At 47.6% G+C, this 19,392-nt stretch overlaps 2 protein-coding genes across 3 annotated transcripts in view; one reads left to right on the top strand and one right to left on the bottom strand.

Annotated features, from left to right (window-relative positions):
* Positions 1 to 2,286, top strand: part of LYPD1 (LY6/PLAUR domain containing 1) — a 46,443-nt gene extending 44,157 nt beyond the window's left edge. For both annotated transcript variants that reach the window (XM_010973245.3, XM_074363540.1), the window contains one exon: positions 2,051 to 2,286. In XM_010973245.3, coding sequence (XP_010971547.1) covers positions 2,051 to 2,286 — 236 coding nt within the window. The remainder of the gene's footprint in view (positions 1 to 2,050) is intronic.
* The window catches only part of GPR39 (G protein-coupled receptor 39), a 304,862-nt gene continuing 287,242 nt past the window's right edge, over positions 1,773 to 19,392 (bottom strand). Inside the window, exon 5 of the mRNA XM_074363537.1 lies at positions 1,773 to 3,232. Coding sequence (XP_074219638.1) covers positions 2,724 to 3,232 — 509 coding nt within the window. The 3' untranslated portion in view covers positions 1,773 to 2,723. The remainder of the gene's footprint in view (positions 3,233 to 19,392) is intronic.

The following is a 19,392-nucleotide window of genomic DNA, read 5'->3' as shown; positions in this document are numbered from 1 at the left end:
AGCCGTATTACTAAGTAAAAATGCAAATTGAAACACAGCATAGCACATACCTTTTCTCCGTGGACACACACGCAAGTGCATAGACACAGATCTGGAAGGAGGCACCCAAAGTGCTAAGAGTGCTCACCTCCGAGGAGGACCCAGGGTTGGACGTGGTGGTCAAGGGGTCTTTGCACCTTATCTCTCTCTTTTTTTTTTTTGTAGTGAAAACATATTCAGTAAATACTTTCGAATTTTTTAAATTTACTTAATTGAGTTTTTAAAATTTACTTAAAGGAAAAGAGGTTTTTGAAGTTGAACTGGCAAATGGCAGTACTTTTGATATTTAAGAATAAAAAGTGAGTAAAACTTAATTTCCTAAAATGGGCACCAGTGAGCACAGAGAGACAACGGGAAGTCTGGGAACGTGAAAGTGCCCTGCAGCACGGGCCTTAGCCGTCGGCAGCGCTCCTCCCTCTCCCTACACATCCCCTGTCTGTGGGCGTCATCTTACCAGACCAGCTGCCTTCTGGGTTCTCCTAACAGTCTTAGAAAATCAACCCATACAAACAAGCAGTTATAGAAATGACGTAAAATTGCATGTTTTAATGTAAATCTAAAGTACTTCTTTACCTCCCACTTGGAAGTTTTAGGCACTTCAATTTTTTTTTTACTGTTTCTCTAGCATCCAAAGCGGCAGCTCTCAGGGGGTGGATAGGGGCACAAATCAAAGCAATGCCTGCAAACTCGCATCCCTGCAGGGAGTCCAAGGGAAAGGAGCCCTGGCTCCTGGTGAAACGTGTTGTGTCCCCCATGTGGGACAGCAGATGGGCTAAAGGCATGCACTTCGATGTCCAGCTGTAGGATGACATCATCTGTCCAAAACAAAAGGTAATTCATTGATACAAAATGGCCTCACACACCGCAAGCTATTTTCAAAGTAGTCTCTTCCCCCCTGCAAAAAACACTACCACCGAAACCATTTTGTGATTAACCGGCTGGCTGTCTTGCTATACAGTACTACAGATTTGATGGCATGGAACCACAATACTTGGTTCAAATCACAATGTTCTACCTTCTAGAAGTGTGACTTTGGGCAACTTACTAAATCTCTCTTGCCCTTAGGATCACCATCTGTGAAATGGGGCTGGTCTTGGGGGCCATCGTCATAGGGTTGTTGCAGGTCGTAAACGAGCTAGTAGCCCCCTGAAAAGTGCCTGGCATCCAGGGAAGTTTTTAATAAGCCTAGCTGTTATTTGGGTAAACTTTCAGCTTTATGAAGTCAAATGATTATCTAGATACCCAAATCTGATGATTATGTTGCAGTTTGGACCTAACACACGTGCTCCTGAAGTTGGGCCTTCCAGTCTTACTGGGAAGCCCCTTTATGCGCCCACAGTGTGTTATTAACTGCTGGCTGTGTGATACTGACCGGGAAACGGCCATATATTCTAAGGGCAAAACTCCCCTTAGAATAAGGCAGTGCTGGGCACACTGTCAGCCAGGCCACCCCTTCACCAAACCCCTGGGACCTCTCAAACCTGGGGAAAAGCAGGGCTCCTTCCGTAGTGATGTGGTTTAGTCACACTGGGGCTTGGTCTTTATTGAGAGAACTCCAGGATTTAATAAACACGTAGCTGAGAGCCATCGCTCTGTGGTCGCTCATAAATAACAGAGATATCTTAAAGCCTGGCTTGTGGTCCTCTGTGGCATGAGAGTTTGAACCAAAAAAAAGTAAATAAAAAGCTCCGTCTAGTACACAGTGTGAATTCCAAAGTGAAACGAAAACAAACTTTGATTGTAACAGCTCTTTATTCACTGGTATTGGCATCTCAAATAGCTCTGAGAAAAACTGTCACGAGCAAGTTAAGTGATGACTACCTTCACTGCGTATGTCGGGTAGTCTGGGGGTCTCAATGAAGCAATCCGAATGAGCTCCCTGGCCCCACCATGTTTCTGGGCGATAGGAGGAGTAAGAAGGTGCTGTCCACGGGAATTTGGGCTCAGACGGAGGCCGTCCTCTTGGCCAGCACAGGCTGGTTAACCCAGCTCCTTCGGGTTTGTGTTACAGGGATCATGTACCGCAAGTCGTGTGCATCCTCCGCCGCCTGCCTCATCGCCTCTGCTGGGTACCAGTCCTTCTGCTCCCCGGGGAAACTGAACTCGGTGTGCATCAGCTGCTGCAACACCCCTCTTTGCAACGGGCCCCGGCCCAAGAAAAGGAGCAGCTCCGCCTCCGCCCTGCGGCCAGGGCTCCCCAGCACCATCCTGCTCCTCATGTTAGCCCTGTTCTTGGCACACTGCTGAAGCCGAAGGAGATGCCGGCCCCTCCTGCAGTGTTCTTCTGGTCTGCCACCCCCCTGCTCCCCGAGATTCTTCTGGATGTCCTTCAGTTCCGGGTAGGGAGGGGAAGCTGTGTTCTTTCGTTTAGTTCCTTTGCAAATAATGAAAGATCTGAATGTGAAAAAATTTTTGTGAGCGCTGAATCAGTCCAGGCTGACTGAATTTACAGTATGTCCTTGAAGGAAGGAAGGGGAGTGAAAGTCGGCCCTGTCTGTCCCCAGAGTCGAGGCCAGGCTGGCAGAACCAGCCCTCAAGTGGGCATCTGACTGTGCCCAGGCCCCTGGCTTCCACTCCTGTCCCTGGTGGGGGCACAGCTGCTTTTGTCACTACTGCGTGAGGGTAACACTGCTTTCACGTCGGGAGGGCTGGTGGTTAGCACTCCAGGCCTCCTTCCTCGATGGTCACAATTCATGCTCCTGAAAACCATTCTCCATGGCAGGGCTGGCTGGTTTAGCCTCTGAGTTGGATTCTAGGGACTCCCGGCTCACCTCCTGAGGCTCGGACTCAGACTTGGCTTGGTTCTGAAAAGTACTTAAGAAAACCCTGTTAGTGTTCCTTGCAGAGGAACCGCGCCGGGAGGCCAGGAAGATGAGCGGGCGCCGCGGGGAGCGGGCGCTGTCCACGGCTGAGGCCACGTGGGAGCGCAGGTGCTTCTCCTGGTTGGCGTGCGGCAGCGCCAGGCGGCAGCACAGCACCTGCCAGAACACCTTGCGGAACTGCTGCGAGGACACGTTGTACAGCAGCGGGTTGACCACCGAGCTCAGGTAAAAGAAGGTGTCTGCGAAGGGGAGGAGGATCATGTACGCCCGGAAGTAGGACTTGGTCCAGTCATGCTTGGGTTTGGCTGCAGCCATGATCCTCCGAACCTGGTTAGGCATCCAGCAGACCGCCAGCATCACAACAATCAGCCCTGGGCAGGTGAGAGGGAGGGGGGAGAGAGAACAACCACTTCAGACCAACAACACAATGCTCAAAATATTTTAGCCCCTCAGTTCTGTGTTTACTGGCCAGGAAATGGTACCAATTTTTCAAGTTGTGCTTGACAGCTTTTTTTTTTTGCCACTAGCAAAAAAAGAATTTAAACTCTTTCAAGGCCAGGGGGCGTTGACTGTGTTAAAGACCATTAATGCTTTGGACAAATTATTTATACCTGCTGATGGTTATTAATTTTAAAAATGTTTTCACTGTGGTTTGTGTATCCAGAAAGCATTTTATGTAGCCCGTAAATCTGGTTTTGTCCTTTAAAGACTAGATGGAAGATGAATGCTTGCGTAGAGAAGACCAGTGATATTTTCAAGACAAAGGGAAGTGGCATCCCTTTGGGAACAAAGTGTTTATAGCGACACTGATTTTGCATTCAGCTTCAGGGGAGGCAAAATCAGGAGTAGCCTGTCTCCAGGAGGGTGTTTTTTGGAAATAGGCTTAGTAGGTATGGACACGTGTAATAACAACGCTCATATCTATAACAGCACTTCTGTTTCTTTTCGGATGTTTCTATATATAATCAATCATCTCTGCCACCCTCATAGAGGGAAAAAAGTTACTGGAAAACAATGGAAAATATAAAACTTCCTTCTTCAGCTGGTAAGATGCTCACTGCTTTTGTGGCACTGAGCTGTAGCAGCGTCAGCAGTTCAGAAAAGATCAGGCCCTGAAGAGCCACCCACCACCCAGTGGACCCCTAAGCGGGGATCCAGTTGACTGCTGGACAGATGTGTGCATGCCCACAAAGCCGCTGTCCGAATCACAGTCAATGCTCTTTCCACAGCCTCTGACAGAAAAAGTTGCCAGGTAACCAAGGACAACCGATATCACAGTGTTATGAGTATTTACCCACAGTGACCAAAAAGGTAAAGAGAACAAGAAAAGGAAGGTCTTGGGGAGCTAAGACATCAGAATGTCAGTTTCTATCTACGTGGACAGCTGGTATCTTAAATTTTTCCTCCAGCACCTAAACTTGAATTTTTCCTTGTTACATTATTATTTATACACATTTTCAAAGCTCTTTGCTTTTCTAGGAAACAACAGGGAAATTATTGTTGGCAGTGACCCCTCTTGCCTTTGAGCAGTGGTAAATGTTTCATTAATAACGGCTCTAGGAGAACAGCCACATTTACCAACCCAAGGCTGGTTCTTTCACTCACCTGAGCATCCCCTTACCTGGTGGGGGGGAAGGCCCGAGGTATGGCCTCTGGCACTGAAATAACCCATCCTCCAAAAATCCCAGCTGTCAGCAAAGAGGACCTTGGAAACCTGCTGCCCTGTTAATTTCCAAGGGTTGGTTTTTGTTTTTGTTTTTGTTTTTGTTTTTAATCCTGTCAAGCCTGCAATTTGCTTATTTCTTTCCTTTGAGTTTGCTACCCTGAGAACACTCAGTAAATCTAAAAATAGGCAAAGTAACATTGATCTGATGAAAAGGCAGAAAAAAACCACCTTAAGTCAAGAGTGTATTCTGAAGCACCTAGTTACAGCTGGGAACAGAAATCATTTTTTCTGATAACTAAAAAAAAAAAAAAAAATAAAAAAAAAATAAAACCTGCACAGGAAATCGGGGGCTTTCTTTTTCCATTGCTTTAAGAGGCACGGGTGCTTCCAGCCACCTGTGCTATTCCAAGTGTGTTCTTAAGTTATTTCTCCTTGTTTTTATCTCCTACAGCTCTGACAGAAAGGTTCATCTCATTAATTGTAAAGGAGCCAGGAAGCTCACCATAGCTAGGGAAGCGACACATCTTCACAACGTTTATTTTTTTCCTCTTCCTTGCTACTGAAGTTGAGAGAACAAGTAACAACCATCTTCCTCTGTGGACTGATTTCCTAGAGTATGGATCTTGAGCACAGGGTTTTAGATGTGTGCTGTGCTACACAGTGGGAGGTTGTACATCAGGGGGCAAAATTGTAGAAAGGCAATGAGAACCGCCTTGTACTTACCACAGGTTGAACACAGCAGAGCTAAAGGCAGGGATGTGGGGGCAAGAGATGTGATAAAAGTGCTCTTCTCCTATCCTGTCTGTTTTCGTGACCTCTTATTTACATGTCCCTTATGCTCCCATTACCGTCACCCCCTTTGCCTGGTGTCAGTTGTCCTTGATCAACTGACCCATCAAAAGAAGTAGAGTTCCGTAAAAGGCAAGACCCAGCATCCCAGGGAAGAGGCAAGGAACGAGGTCAGATGAAGGATTGCGGATGGTTTGTAGTTTCAGCCAGGAGAGAATCCTTGCCCTGAAACTGAAGCAGCTAAAGTAAATAAGTAGGCGGTACCTTAGTCTGAACAAGCAGCAAAAGATGAGGTAGCATACCAGGGATTCTTCAGTGATGAGAAAAAGAAGGGAAATTTTGGCTTTCTGGGTGTAGAAGTAAATAGGTAGGAAAGCAAATACAACTTTGGAGGACAAGTGAGACAAGGAACCGAGTTAGAAATGGTCAGGGATTAAAAGACGAGGCCATCAGACAGGTCATGAGCTGTAAGAATGATACCGATTGTTTACTGAATTTTCCCCATGTCAGTTTCAGTGCTCTCTGCTAATTTCCTGTGCATTTCTCACTTCTAATAACAGCCTGCTGAGGTCAAAACTGTTACCTCCATTTTGTAGGTGAAGAAGTTGAATCTTAGTTACCCCAGGGCTACAGCCAGGACACATGATTGCTGGACTCCAAAATCCACAAGAGATATAGATAAGATGCAATATTGTCTTTCTCACGGTTTCAGTTTGAAAAATAAAACACAAGCAAGACTGTAAATATGAGCCAACATTCCACCATACATAATAGATGTTAAGCAGCACTGTCCACTAGAAATGTAAGCCACAACTGTAATTTTAAAATCTCAACCACACTCAAAAAGTAGAGACAGGTGAAATCAACTCTTTTTTAATCTGATATGCCCCAAATATCATTTCACACATGGGTTCAACATGCTACCAAATGCGATATTTTATAATTTTTCATACTAAGTCTTTGAAACCCAGTGTGGCTTTTATAGAACACTGCATTTAGGGCCACCCAACTGGCTACAGCACAGGTCCCTTATCCTTCCTGGTCTCTCCCCAAAGCAGCAAGGCTCTTTATTTCCTCCTCTTCCCATTCTCCCTACTTCCCAGCCACATACTGAGAGAGTCCTGCCAAACCAAGGAAACACCCCAGGAATCTCCCGCCTGGCCTGTATTTATCCTCCTAAGATTCTGACAATGCAACCAAGGTTGACTTCTGGTCATATTTCTGAGTATGCATTCCCAGCCATGGCATTTACAAACCAGATTTATCTAGTCTTTTCACATAAAGCCTTCCCTATAGGGGGACTACAAATTATTTAAGGCCTAAGTAGTTCTGAAAGCACAAAATTGTATTTTGCATTCCTCATTCTAAGCCTTGCCTAGTCATTCTAGAATAACCCAGATGGTGCCAAGTCTCTGCCAGGGCTGCTAGAATATAATACACTTCCCCCGCCTCAACTGGCTGGGACTTTCCTCCTGTGCTTCGAAAGATTTTGTTCTGGAAAGTGGGGCACTGGGCACACAGGTACAGCCAAGGGCAAGTGTGAGGTGTGTGTCCAGGGGCAATGTCGTAGAGGTTAGCCTTTGGGAAGGAAGGAAGAGAAGTCAAAGTAGTCCCCTTACAGAACTGACATTTTGAGGGGAGGGTGTAGCTCAGTGGTAGAGCACATGCTTAGCCTTCACGAGGTCCTGGGTTCAATCCCCAGTACTTTTCTTAGAGAAATACATAAATCTAATTACTACCCCCCAATAAAAAAAAATTCTTTTATAATAATAAGTAATTGTTCATTTTCACATTTGAAAACACATTTTTCATTATTTTAGATAACACATTGCCGAGAATAACACCATGTCCAAAGGTGACTTTTTATTCTGTTTAACAACTGGTTCAGCTGTATTTCCAGCTACTCTGAAGCTGAGACCGAAGCTTTAAAGTTTTACTCATGCCTGAATAGCATATATTAAAGATGTAACTAAATTTACGTGTGGCTGAAATCAATTTGGGCTTGTATATTACATTTAGAAAAATCTATAATGCTTTGGTCTGTGTGGTGTCATGTGTAGCCTGAAGTTAAACAACTTTAGTATGAACTTGAATGAAGATCAGCAAACTGAACTCAGTCATGTAAAGCAGGTAAACTGTTTTAAGTGCATTAGTGATAGATCAGTACTGTACTCCCGACAGCCTGGCACTCTGGGTGAAGAAATACTTTCATATCTTACCTGTTTTTCCACATAAAGTACTTCCATTTTTCCTCCTTGATCACTACACTAAAATGACAAGAGCCATTAGGTAGTGACACAGATTTACTCTCGGCAGCATAGTGTTGTTTAAAAAACAGAAGTAGTGCAGATGTCCAACACATACCGCACTGAAGCCTGACACTTCAACAGCATTCAATTCAGCCTGCTTGGCTGAGTCTTCAGAAGTACATTAAGCTATGCTGCCCGGGATGGGGCCGAATGCATACCTCTGACACTATGCTGTGTTTTCTTCCCTCCGATCTTTAAAGTGAAGGGAACCATGTGTGGGTCCCAGAATTCATCTCCCAGCCATCAGAGAATGGGAAAGCAGACAGAGACCTTGCAGACCAGTTCCAGAACTCCTTTGTCCTATAAATGACAGAACTGAGGCTAAGAGATTCACCCAAGATCTCACAGGTCAAGGTGGCAGGACCCCCACTACCTTGCCATGCTGCTCAGAACACTGGATTCTACCCGAGATTGACAGACAAGCCTTTCATTCTTGTTAAACAAGAGTACGAGTTTTCGGTTTGTTTTCAGTTTTAGGCTCAAGTGCTGACTGTTCCCAGGGTGGAATGCAATGAGAGGCAGGTCCATCTCCGAACCCAGCTCACGTCTGCACCGCACTTCCAGACACTGTCTGGATTCCGTTAGAACCAAATCCCTCAATAACAGGCACATGACAAAGCTCTGGAGCATGTCTCCCCTCAAAAGGAAGATGAAGTCCATCCAAAGGAGTTCAAGAATGTTTGGAAAACAAAATACGATTCCAAGTCATTACCTGGTGACCAAGTCTATATATAAGGACACCCTCTACACATCCATCCACCTCTCTGTATCTGTCTGTCCATCCATCCATCTGCCCATCCTACCAATCTTACATAAGCACCTGCTTAAAAAAAAAATACTTAGCTCATACTAAGCAGAAACGGTCTGGAAATTTGAGCCTTTCCCAAGCAAAGGTATTCTGTGTGACTTAAATCCCAAAGGTTGACTTTTCCACCTGGGGTTAGAAGCCCATTTAACTGAATCACTGAAGCCCTGGGGACACAGATTTAGGATTTCTGGGATCAATAGAGCTGTCCGTCCTCTCTGTCCCAATAGTCCAACTCCTCCCTACCCCTAGCCCCAGTGAGCAGGAGTTGGACCCCCGTCCTAAGCACTGATGATGAAAAGCTAAGGATGGTGAGGTAGCCGCAGCCTGGTGCCTGTCTGCAAAGGGTAGTGAGAGCAATCGCGGCAGCACAGGATGGCAGCCATGGGAAGGGCTGGGTGACCCACCTGAGGGCGGGAACACACGGAAAATTAAAGGAGAGTCAGAGTTCGCCTGGCAGATGGCAGCCACCCCAAGACACAGCACGAGCAGGGGATGGAGGGAATACACAGAGGGCTGTCTGCTGTGAGCTGCATGGCTCAGCGTGGCCAGAACACAGGGGTGGGGGTGGAGATTCTCCATCAGGGTCTGGGGGCAATAAATTAACTCGCACATAGCAAGCAGGGTGGGGAACAGCTGCTTGTCAACTGACATTTAAACAGCAATTGCCACTGGAAAGTAAGCATATGGTTAGTTGAATGAAGAGCCAGGAAGCAACAGATACATCCAAATAAAAGGTTTTAGCGCTTTCTTGATTTATAGCCTGGTGTTTGCCAGTCTGCTTCTACCAGCCAATTGAGACGTTGCTCTTACTGACTTTGTCCCGAGGAACCCAAAGCAGCCCCAACCTTGGTTTGGTCTCCAACCTCTAAGACAGTGGTTCTGAAGGGATGGGTGTTCACCAAACGGCAGCGTCAGCCCCACCTGGGAACGCGTTAGAAATGCACGTGGCAGGCCCCGGGCCAGACCAGCTGAATCAGAGACCCGGGGGCGGGGCTAGGCAGTCTGCCGTTAACAAGACCACTGGTTGACGCTGGTGTGCACTCAGATTTGAGAACCACTGTTTCTAGGCGCAGCCTAGATGGAGGTGGAGCTGGATCAGTGAGCGTTCGTGTGGTCTCATCGCAGTCACGTGAGCTGGCCTTTGAAGCATCACCTTTGAAGGAGTGTAACACAGAGCTGCCGGTAACTCGGACACCCCTCCCTCTGGTTCATCTTCCCTGCACAGCCCTCCACCTTGGTCCTGCCTCTCCTCCTCTCTCTCCCTTTCCTCCCCTTTCCTTTTTCTCCTCTTCTTTACATGTTTCTCCAGTAAGAAAGGCAATGGTATCTCTCCTTTCTCTTCACGCTGCCTTCTCCCCTCCACCTTTTCCCAAGGTCCCTGTAACCAAGCCAAGCCAGCCTTGCTTACATCACCAGCACACACCTCTTCTCTTCCCCTTACTTTCCTGGACGGCTTTGAGACGACGACTCCCTCAGTCACAGGCAAGTTCCTTTATAGCTAAGAGGTGGCTTCCTGGGAGGATGGTCACCGCTCATTGCTAAGTTTGCCACTGTGGAAGCAGCACAGATGGGGTGGGAGGGACACAGGTGACGGCCGTGCACTGGACACCACCACCCCTGAGAGCCCCTCCATCTGACCCTGCCGGGGCTTGCCTGGACACCTTCAGGTCACTGTTCATGACCCATCAGCTTAGGGATCTGCCTTTAAAACTCTGATCTGCCTACTTGTTCTCGTGTCTATTGAGAAATGTTCTTTAGGAGAAGACAGAAGAGCTGTTGGGATTTGGTTTTCAGAGAAGGGTGCAGGTTACAGCTTTCAAATGATGTAAAGGCCACGATGACTGCTTCTGTCCATGCAGACAGATGCTTTGATGTCCAGTTCTTGCCCCAGCCATTTGATGAAACCCAGGAAGGGACAGTCTCCCCAGTGTGGCTCCATCCACCATATTGAGGCCAGAGACCCAGATCCCAAATGGCCTGCAATTTGCCAAGCATTACATCCATCTCATTCTGCTCCGTAAGCTTCAGCGCAAGGAAAACTACATCACTACAACATACGTATTTCTAAAACGAGCCCTCCTGTCCGGGAGCTGTAGGGCAGCCCCTGGCACTCAAAGCAGCACTTAGGGCCGTCATTGTGGTCTAGTGCCTCTGTTCCTCTGTGAATGCATGGGAAATGATCAAATGGAATCTGTTAAATAAATATTTTTCTATGTGGATCTCACCTCTATGCAGCTGTGTGGCTTTCTATGCAACAGTCTGTTCAGAATCCGCTGACAGTGAAGTCCCCGTGTCTGGGGGAGCTGCAGAAGACTGTCACTGTTTCTCAGCAGACAGGTGAAGCCAAATGCCTCTTCCCTGGGAACGCGCAGCCCAGGAGTGGGTGGTGGTATTGAGGGCCCTGATGCCCTCCAAGATTGTGGGGGGAGCAGCAGACCGTGTGATGATGGGGCCACCCTCTCCACTAGAGAGGCCATGCCCCTTACAAACACTGCTTTATGGCTGCAAGGCTGCAGTTTCTAATAGAGTTTCCTGCAAATGGTAGAGAACTAGCCCCCCAGGATGCTAGCACTGAAAAAAAAAAAAAACCCTCGGACACAAGCCTCCTGGTAAACCAGCAGGATCCCTGGAGAACGAGGAAGAGGTGCCCACATTCACACAGCCCAGGAATCCAAACATGGTGCCTCCTAGTCTCATACTGTTAGCACCGGTCACGTGCTCCCCTCAGCGCCCAGGGAAACCAAGTGGCTCATGGATGAAGCAGGACTCGGCTAAGCCCACGCAGCAGAGGCAACGCAGGCATTTCAGGAGTGCTGGACAGGCAGGAACGTGCCTGTGGGTCCTGGTCCCTGCTGGAGGCCCTCCTGGGAGAACCAGCACTGGGTGCTCGTAACCAAGGCTGGTCGGGCCCATAGCGGGTGAGCAACCACCTTCAGGCCTCTGCACATGCGGATCTCTCTGCTCCACCTTCTCTCTCCCTGCCTCCCTCCTCCTCTCACCCCGACTGCCCAAGCTTCATCCAGCTTCTATTCTGCAAGTTTCCGCATAGCGTCACTGCCTCCAGGAAGCCCTCCTTATCTCCACAAGGCTATATCAAGTTCCTTACAATGACATCGCCAGCACTTTTATCTCCTGCCCCTGTCATCACAACGCTACATGTGAACTAGACCATCAACTCCACAAGGTCAGGAGGTTCCATCTTCACTGTTGTATCCTCAGCATGTAACAGACCATCTTTACTAGTAATTTCTCAATAAATATTTACAAGCGGGAGAGGAGTTTTGGAGGTCAGGTAAGGGGCTGGATAGGAGAGCATTTAACATGCATTCATCTAAGGTATACAGAATCCATTTGAAGCCAGCTTCCCCATCCAGAGGGGCCAGTACTCAGCCTCCTGACTCGGCCCAGTGCCTGTATGGTTTCCATCCCTATCCTGAGGAGCAGAGGAGGAGAGAGTAGGACTTGGAAGACGAGATCACCTTTACATTCAAGCCAGGTCCGAGTGCCTAGTCCCAAGAAGGAGGTGTGGACAGGAGTGAGGGGTCTTGGGTCTGACAAGTGCCTTCAGACACCAGGAGCTTTCGTCTCCCAGCCCGTGGGCCACTATCCCAGCCCTGAGTTTCCTGCACCAAAAACTCATTTCTTTTCCTGTTTCTCTCCAATATGGCCTCATGGGGTACAGAGTATAGGTGAGGGTCAGCAGGTCAAGGGGATATAGAAAAGCCACATTCACCAAAGACACATGTTGGAGGACATATGCTTGTCCCAAAATAATTCACTTCAGTCCTCCCCCAACCAAAGCATAGTCCCTCGTGAAGCTGCTACAAGTCATTGTCAGAGAAGCTGCAGCCCCAAACCCAAAGCGTAGGGTTGGGGTCTGAACCAAGGGGGGAACTCACAGGAAAATGAAGAGGAACCACCTAGAAAAGCATTTGGTAAAGGTGGTAGGAGACAATTTCTACTCAGAAGAATGAACTCTTGCAGGTATAACCCTAAATTTCCACCTGGGCACAGCTTGGTTGTAGAGGGAGAGGGTCTGGGGAGAGCAGAATGTGAGGACGGCCAGAGTAACTCCCCTCCCACTCTAGGCCTGACATAAATTTCCCAGTAACTTACATCCTGGCACCTCTGGCTTTACCTCCATCTGACCAGGGCAACTGTGCCCACCGAGGGATGACCAGCTTTAATCTCTGAAGCTCAGGCTTCCTATACGCAAAATGGACTGCTGGGCTGATTAGATGAGATAATGGATATAAAGCACTAAGTAGAGCCTGGTGCCAGATAAGGGCTCATTGTTAGCTATGACCATCAACACCTCTATGATCATCTCCACCTCTACCACCACCTCCACCAGAATCACCATGACCTCTACCTTGATCTCCATCTCCACCACCATCAACACCATCTCTGCCACCACTTCCACCATCATCACCATCCGCTTCACCTCCTCCACCAACGTCATCACTACGACTGCCTCCCTCTCCATGCTATCATTACCATCTGTGGCACTGTGGTTACCACCATCACCATCTCCATCTCCTCTTCCACCACCGGTATCACCACCACCACCTTAGCACCAACACCTCTGCTGCCAGAGGTAAGAGACCCAGGAGAAGGCTGACTAGACACCTTCCAACCCTAAACTCACAGATGAGACCCAAAAAAACGCTGTGACTTTACCAGGGTTTTCCTGCTAATCAAGAGCAAAAAGATGACCAAGACTTAGGTCCCCTGATTTCCAGGCCAAACTTCTTTCCGCTACCTGGAAACAGGGCTTCACCACTCTGCCCTGGGGCCCAGACTTACCTCTCTCCCAACACGCACATATAGGTATTGGAGGGGTGGAGGCTGTAATATAGCAGGAAATTGATAGAAGGTAGGATTGTAAGAAGAAGGAAAAATTACAAATTCTAGGAAGACGGGAACCCTGACTCCCTCCCCAACTTCCTGTCCCTACGCAATTCCTCTCCAGGAAGACTGACGTGGGGGCAGAGAAGCTGCAGAACTGTCTGATCGTCTGCTTAGTTAGGCTCAGAAGGCCTCTCCAAATCACCCCAATGCTGGCTGCTTTCCTGCATCCTCTACGCCACCCTCCACACACGTCCACACCCACACCCAGTGCCCACACAACCACAGACTGAGCTACGGAACAGCGGCAGGGGCAAGGGCTGGGATTTGGAGTCAGAGAGACCTGGGTTTGAATCTCAGCCCTGCTGTTTACCAGCTGTGTGACCACAGACTTACATCTCTGTGAAATGGATAAAAGAATAGTAGGTACCTCAAGGAATTACTGTAAGAAAAGCTAAAGGAGAAACTCGCATATAAAGCACTGAGCAGAGCAACGGTCAATGAATGGCCACTCATACTACCTACTACACAATCCAGCCGGTTGCCCCAAGCGGAGGTAACAGCATCTAAAGTCAATACAGCGCGAGTGTATTTCAGACACTCTTCTAAGCACTTAGCCTACACATGCTTATTTAAACCTTACAATAAGCCCCACAAGACGGTCACTACTTACTTCCATCACTATTGTACAGATAAGAAAGTTGGGGTATGAATAGGTTAAATGACCTGCCCAAACTCACAGCTGACAGGGTGGGGCTGGAAGCCAGACCCAGGCAGCCTGGTCCAGAGTCCATGTTCTTGAACACGTGGCCCCAGCAGCCCGCCTTCAGCTGGAGAGCCCTTAGAGGATCAAAGAGCAGATGCTTTCTGAATCCCAAATTCTAATTAGGGTATTTCAAATCAAATGGCCAAAAGTCCAGGGATAAATTTTCTTCCTGTGGGGTGTCATGGTGAAGAACAGAATCTCAGCTGTTAAGAAATAAAGACCCCCCTCTTACACATCTCTGTGACAAGGAAAGGGATCATCTCGAAAGGGCCTTTTTAAATAGGTAAGGTGAACACAATAAACTTTCCTGTTACTGTAAAAGAACCTTGATGGAAATTCGAAGAAGCAAACTAGCTTTGAAAAGGAGTCAGGCAGGCTAGACTCCTGCTGAATGTCTGCTTTTGATTGGATTTATTTGATGGAACCCAAGAACCTCTACCCCACCCCCACTCCCATGTACAGGAAGAGTCCGGGGAAGGATGCTTTCCTATGAAAACTCATTTAAATTCAGAGTTCTCGCCCATCACAGGCTGGCCTCCCCTCCCCCCCTTAAGTACAATCCAGAATTTAGTTTCAAAGTAGATCAGAAAATGAATTCTGCTCCCCTTTATCTGTTCATATCATGTAAGTTAGCAATGAAATTCCTGGAACAATCTATAGCCAAATGTCAGGTTAAAAAAAAACGAAATCAGCTGATGGGAGAGATACCAAAAGAGGTTTACGAAGGAGCCAGGCTTACACTGTGTTTTATTTAAAGCTGAGGGCCTCAACTGAAATCAGTAAAGCTCTCAGAGAAGTTGAGGAGGTAGCATCAGGCTTCTAAGACAGGGTGTTGTATCAGGAATGATCAGACGAGAATGTCTTTCTGTTAATGATTTGAAAATGAAATGACTGTTGCATGATATGATAAAAATAAACCCCACCAGGTGGGTTTTCTTTTCATAGGGGTACTAAGAACTTTCAGGAAACAGGCTTGCAGGTTTGGGAACATTAAATATCATCTCTTCTACCCAAATGCAGAAATGGTTGTCAAAGACGTACATTATTATTCATAGTAAGTCCAGTCCAATAATAGTAACATCCTGCTTTAATTTTTAAAGCTATTCTACATCTGTTATCGCACGTGCAGTCTCCCCGACCTGATGACCAAATGGCATATAATAGGGAAGAACAAATCTGACTCCATATTGGATCTGTTTCTTTTACAGTTACCCTTTGTATTCTGTTGCTTTTGCTACAAGAAAGTTGCTATGGCCTGAAATATACAGGATAAGCCCACTCTCAAGGGTCCAATCTTTAAAGATACAACACTTTCCCATTCATATAGAGACAAAAATTGCAGAACGGAGAACAGCATTTGTCTTGTTGGAGGTTTACAGGAACACTGTGACCTGACCTATGTGGACAGTTGCAAGAACAAAGGATTCTGACACCAAGAAGTTCACAACAACCAATCACACCCCCTCCCCTTTTAGTGTAAAAGCAGCCTGAATTCTACCTTGGGGAAGATGGTTCACTGGGACACTAGTCCATTATCTTCTTGGTCTGCTGGCCTTTCAAACAAAGTCACTGTTCCTTGTCCCAACAAGATGTACTGGCCTGTCCTGCAGCAAGCAGTACGAGCCTGGGCTCGGTAACAGCAGAGCACTCTGGACGCTGTCCCAGCTCTGAGATGAGTGTCCCACTCATCTCATTCCCCGTCTCTGGACACCTCCTCCACGCCTCTGACTTGAAATACCATCTCTTGGGAAATGCAATTCCCAAATCAACACTGCCAGCTTCAGTAGACATCCACCACAAGCCCCCTCGTTCAATCTCATGGCTTGGACAGCTCATCTGCACCTCTACTGGGACACGTCCAGACTGAATTAATGACCATCTACCCACCCAAACCTGCTCTCCCTCCCAATTTTAATAAACTCTACAACCACTCACCGAGATTTTCTAGCTGGAGACCTGCAAGTCATCCTGTTCTATTTCCTCCCCCATCACCCTCAAATGCAGTCCATCTCTAAGCCTGGCAGTTATCCCTCCCAAATCTGTCCCCTTCTCACCATCCCCTCTGCAAGACTGCTAGTTGGGGCTGCCCTTTTCTCATGCCTGGACAAGGCAGAAACTCTCTGACTGGTTTTGTTCAAAATCACTCCTGCTCAAGCCATTCTCCACGCAAGCCAGGATCACTGTTAAGTTGAAAAGTTGTCGCCCCCTTGCTTAAAACCTGTCAATGGCTTATTATTAACCTTCGAATAAAGTTCCAGAATTTTAAGAAGTCCTCTAGGATCTGACCTAACTTATTCTTTCAGGTTCTCCCTGTACCTTGCATGCTTCAAACATCTCACTCTTTTCCCTTTCCTGGATCCAGCCAACTCCCTCCTGCCTCAGGGCTCTTATCCAGCCAGGCTTCCTTCTTCTCACTCTGCTAATTCTTATCCATTGCTCAGTCCTCTGTTGAAAGACCACTTCCTCCAGGAAGCCATCCAAGATCTCATGTTTGAGCCCCATCTTCTAAGCCCCCATCATCCCATACTTCTTAACTGCCCTCTGTTCACATTTAGATATATTTAACTTGGAACGTGTGGCTTTCATGCCAGTCTTATCAGCCATGTGAGCTCCATGGGGTTAGGGGTAGGGTCATCCTGTCCTGTGTCTGCAGTGCCGGGCACAGCATCTGACCCATGGTAGCACCACAATACACGTGAGAAGATCTGCGAATGTGATGCTCCAACTTTACAGCAGGTAGATGGAGTGGGGGCTGCTGGCCCTATTTTAATATTGAAACAATTTTGTTCAGGTTACAAAGAAAATGAGTGGAAGACAGAAAGCCTAAAACCTGGGATCTTCTAGTCAGGGATGTTCACAGATTCAAGAACATCACCCCCAGCACAACTCTCCATGCCCATAACCCAAAGATCCAATCCCACACCCTCTCCCAGAGTTTAGCCAAACATGGGATTTTCATCCAACTTTTGTCTCGAACGATCTGCATGACTGTGAGTAACACATTCAAACCACAGAAACGTGGGCTTTCAGACCCAGAATGACCTCAGAGATGACAGATGAGTTTTCCTGTAAAATGAGGGATTGTCTTAGGTTTCTGAGGCCCTTTCAGTGACAAAACTCTGGTTATTTAACTTCCCTGTACTCCAGGATCCTTGTGCAATAATCACAGGTGCTACGAATCACATTTCACAGGGAGAGCGTATGAATTAAAGCAGACAATATACTTAGACTTTTAGTATTTACAGCACACAAATTCAAGGGATTATAATTATTCCCTTATGTAAAGTCCTTAGTGATACCTTCACTCTTGCTACTCAAAGTGTGGTCCATGGTATCCCCTGAGAGGATGCTAAAAATGCAAACGCTCAGATTCCACCCCCAAACTGCTGATCAGAATCTGTATTTTTAACAAGACACCCAGCTGGCATGTAGCTACACTCAAGCGGCCAAGCTTCTCATCATCACATCCAGGCCCCTCGCCACCTATCAGCTGCCTGTCCTTGCAGCCTTTTCACTATTTCCTTCCTGAGCCCCAGTCTTTTCCAAATGACTCACATTTCCAGAACCCACCAGGTCTTTGCCCAAGACAGGTTCCAGGAAACTCCTACCTGCTCAAGTATCCTCTCCTCTGGGAAGGGCTCCCTGACCATTCAAAGCAAAGGAATCTTCCTGGACTATGTCCTTGCTTCCATGACAGCTCAGTCGCACCACTGTAATGGTGAATTTCCGTGCCTGGCTCACTGAGAGCGCCTGGAGAGGCAAAGCCCATGTCCCAGCCATCAGCTCATGCCTAGAACAGCACGGCGGGGCCTCAATGCCTGTTCACTGGGTGTATGAAAAAAAAATTAATTCCATCAAAGCATGTACCAAGGTACATCCTGAATTCCTGACTAAACTGGAGCCCTGCTGCACTGATATACATGAATATACTTACACAAACGCACGCCACTTTATTGCTTAGGATAATGGTACTCAGGAAACAACTTTGGACTTACAGGAGAAAAATTACATACCACCTTTCCCAACCCCACCCCAGAGAGATGTGCACAGAATAGAGTGGTTTCAGGTTGTTCTAGAACCTGGGTAAAGTCAGGGCAGGAAGGAAGGAGGACAGCCCCATTCCTCCCCAGGAAGGCCACCTGCTGGCCTTGCGGGGGTGGGGGGTGGGGGGTGAAGAACAGGACTCCTCCTCTCTCCTGCCAGAGCTCAGCCTATCACACTAGAATGTGCACATCTCTTGGGTTTGAAGTGACAACAAATCTGGGAGAGGATCAGAAAGATGCAGGAGACCGAACAGCCTCTTAAGCAAACCAGTCCAGACCAGGAAAGACAGGCTGGGACGCAGAGGGTGACAGAAGCCTCTGGGCACCGGCTCTGGAAACTCTGGAAGTCCTCAGAGGATTAGTACTTCCCTGGGCAAGGCTCCAGGGAGGGTGGCCACTGGCAGGAGAAGGGTTAGGTGTCGGGCAGAGGGTGTACAGCATGCAAGATGCATCTAAGGTGGGGGAAGAAATAAAGCACCAGAGAAGTGGTGAGCATGGGGGGCCAGCTTGGCCTGGTGCCTGCTGGGACTCAGCATCGTTAGAAGCCCAAGGATAATCTGAGAGCCACCTTCAGATGTGTCTGCCTTGGCCAGACCCAGCACAGACAGGCACCCTTCATCTGATCGCAGGTGGTCACACTTGGCTCTGGAGCACCTGACAGATTTGTCCAACCTCGCCACACTACAGGTGAAGAAAGGGAGGTCCGGAGCAGGCAACAGACTCATTCATCTGGCCAGCTCGAGGGAAGGAGCAGGACCCAAGCCAGGCCCCTTCCTCCCTTCCCACGCCCAAGGTTCTTTCTTTCAACTGATGTTTATGACTGAAGCCCAAGTTTAGCAGGCAGCCCTCTGTAAGTGAGGGTGGTTTTAGGATCAGGACCCCTTGGCTGAGAAGTGGGCTCCTTCACTGACAAGTAGTGTGACCCCGTGGAGCAAATTACCGAACATCCTTGCCATCATTTTCTTTGATAGCAAAGGTGGGGAATGAATATCTTATAGGTTGATTGGAATATAAAATGAGATTTTATGTCAGTATTCATACTGATACTCAATAAACATTACTCCCCTTCCTCTGTGTTTCCTAGAATACTGGGTTTGAGGGAAAGATAAAGTGGTACCTCAGTCACCAGCCTGCCTCAAGCATGGTACCTTGCACACCACTGCACTTGGGTTGCATTAATTCAACTCAATTCTGACACTATTAACCTGAAAACCATCAGATGCCACAGGTTAAGGGCTCAGTCCTACAAACCACCCGCCTACGCCCACTTCAGATGCCAGTTGCAAGCCTAGGTTGTCCTTG

Source organism: Camelus bactrianus, chromosome 5 (genome assembly GCF_048773025.1).
Source record: "Camelus bactrianus isolate YW-2024 breed Bactrian camel chromosome 5, ASM4877302v1, whole genome shotgun sequence".
Lineage (NCBI taxonomy): Eukaryota > Metazoa > Chordata > Mammalia > Artiodactyla > Camelidae > Camelus > Camelus bactrianus.
Note: the sequence above shows the minus strand (reverse complement) of the source record. Positions and strands in the feature narration are given on the sequence as shown.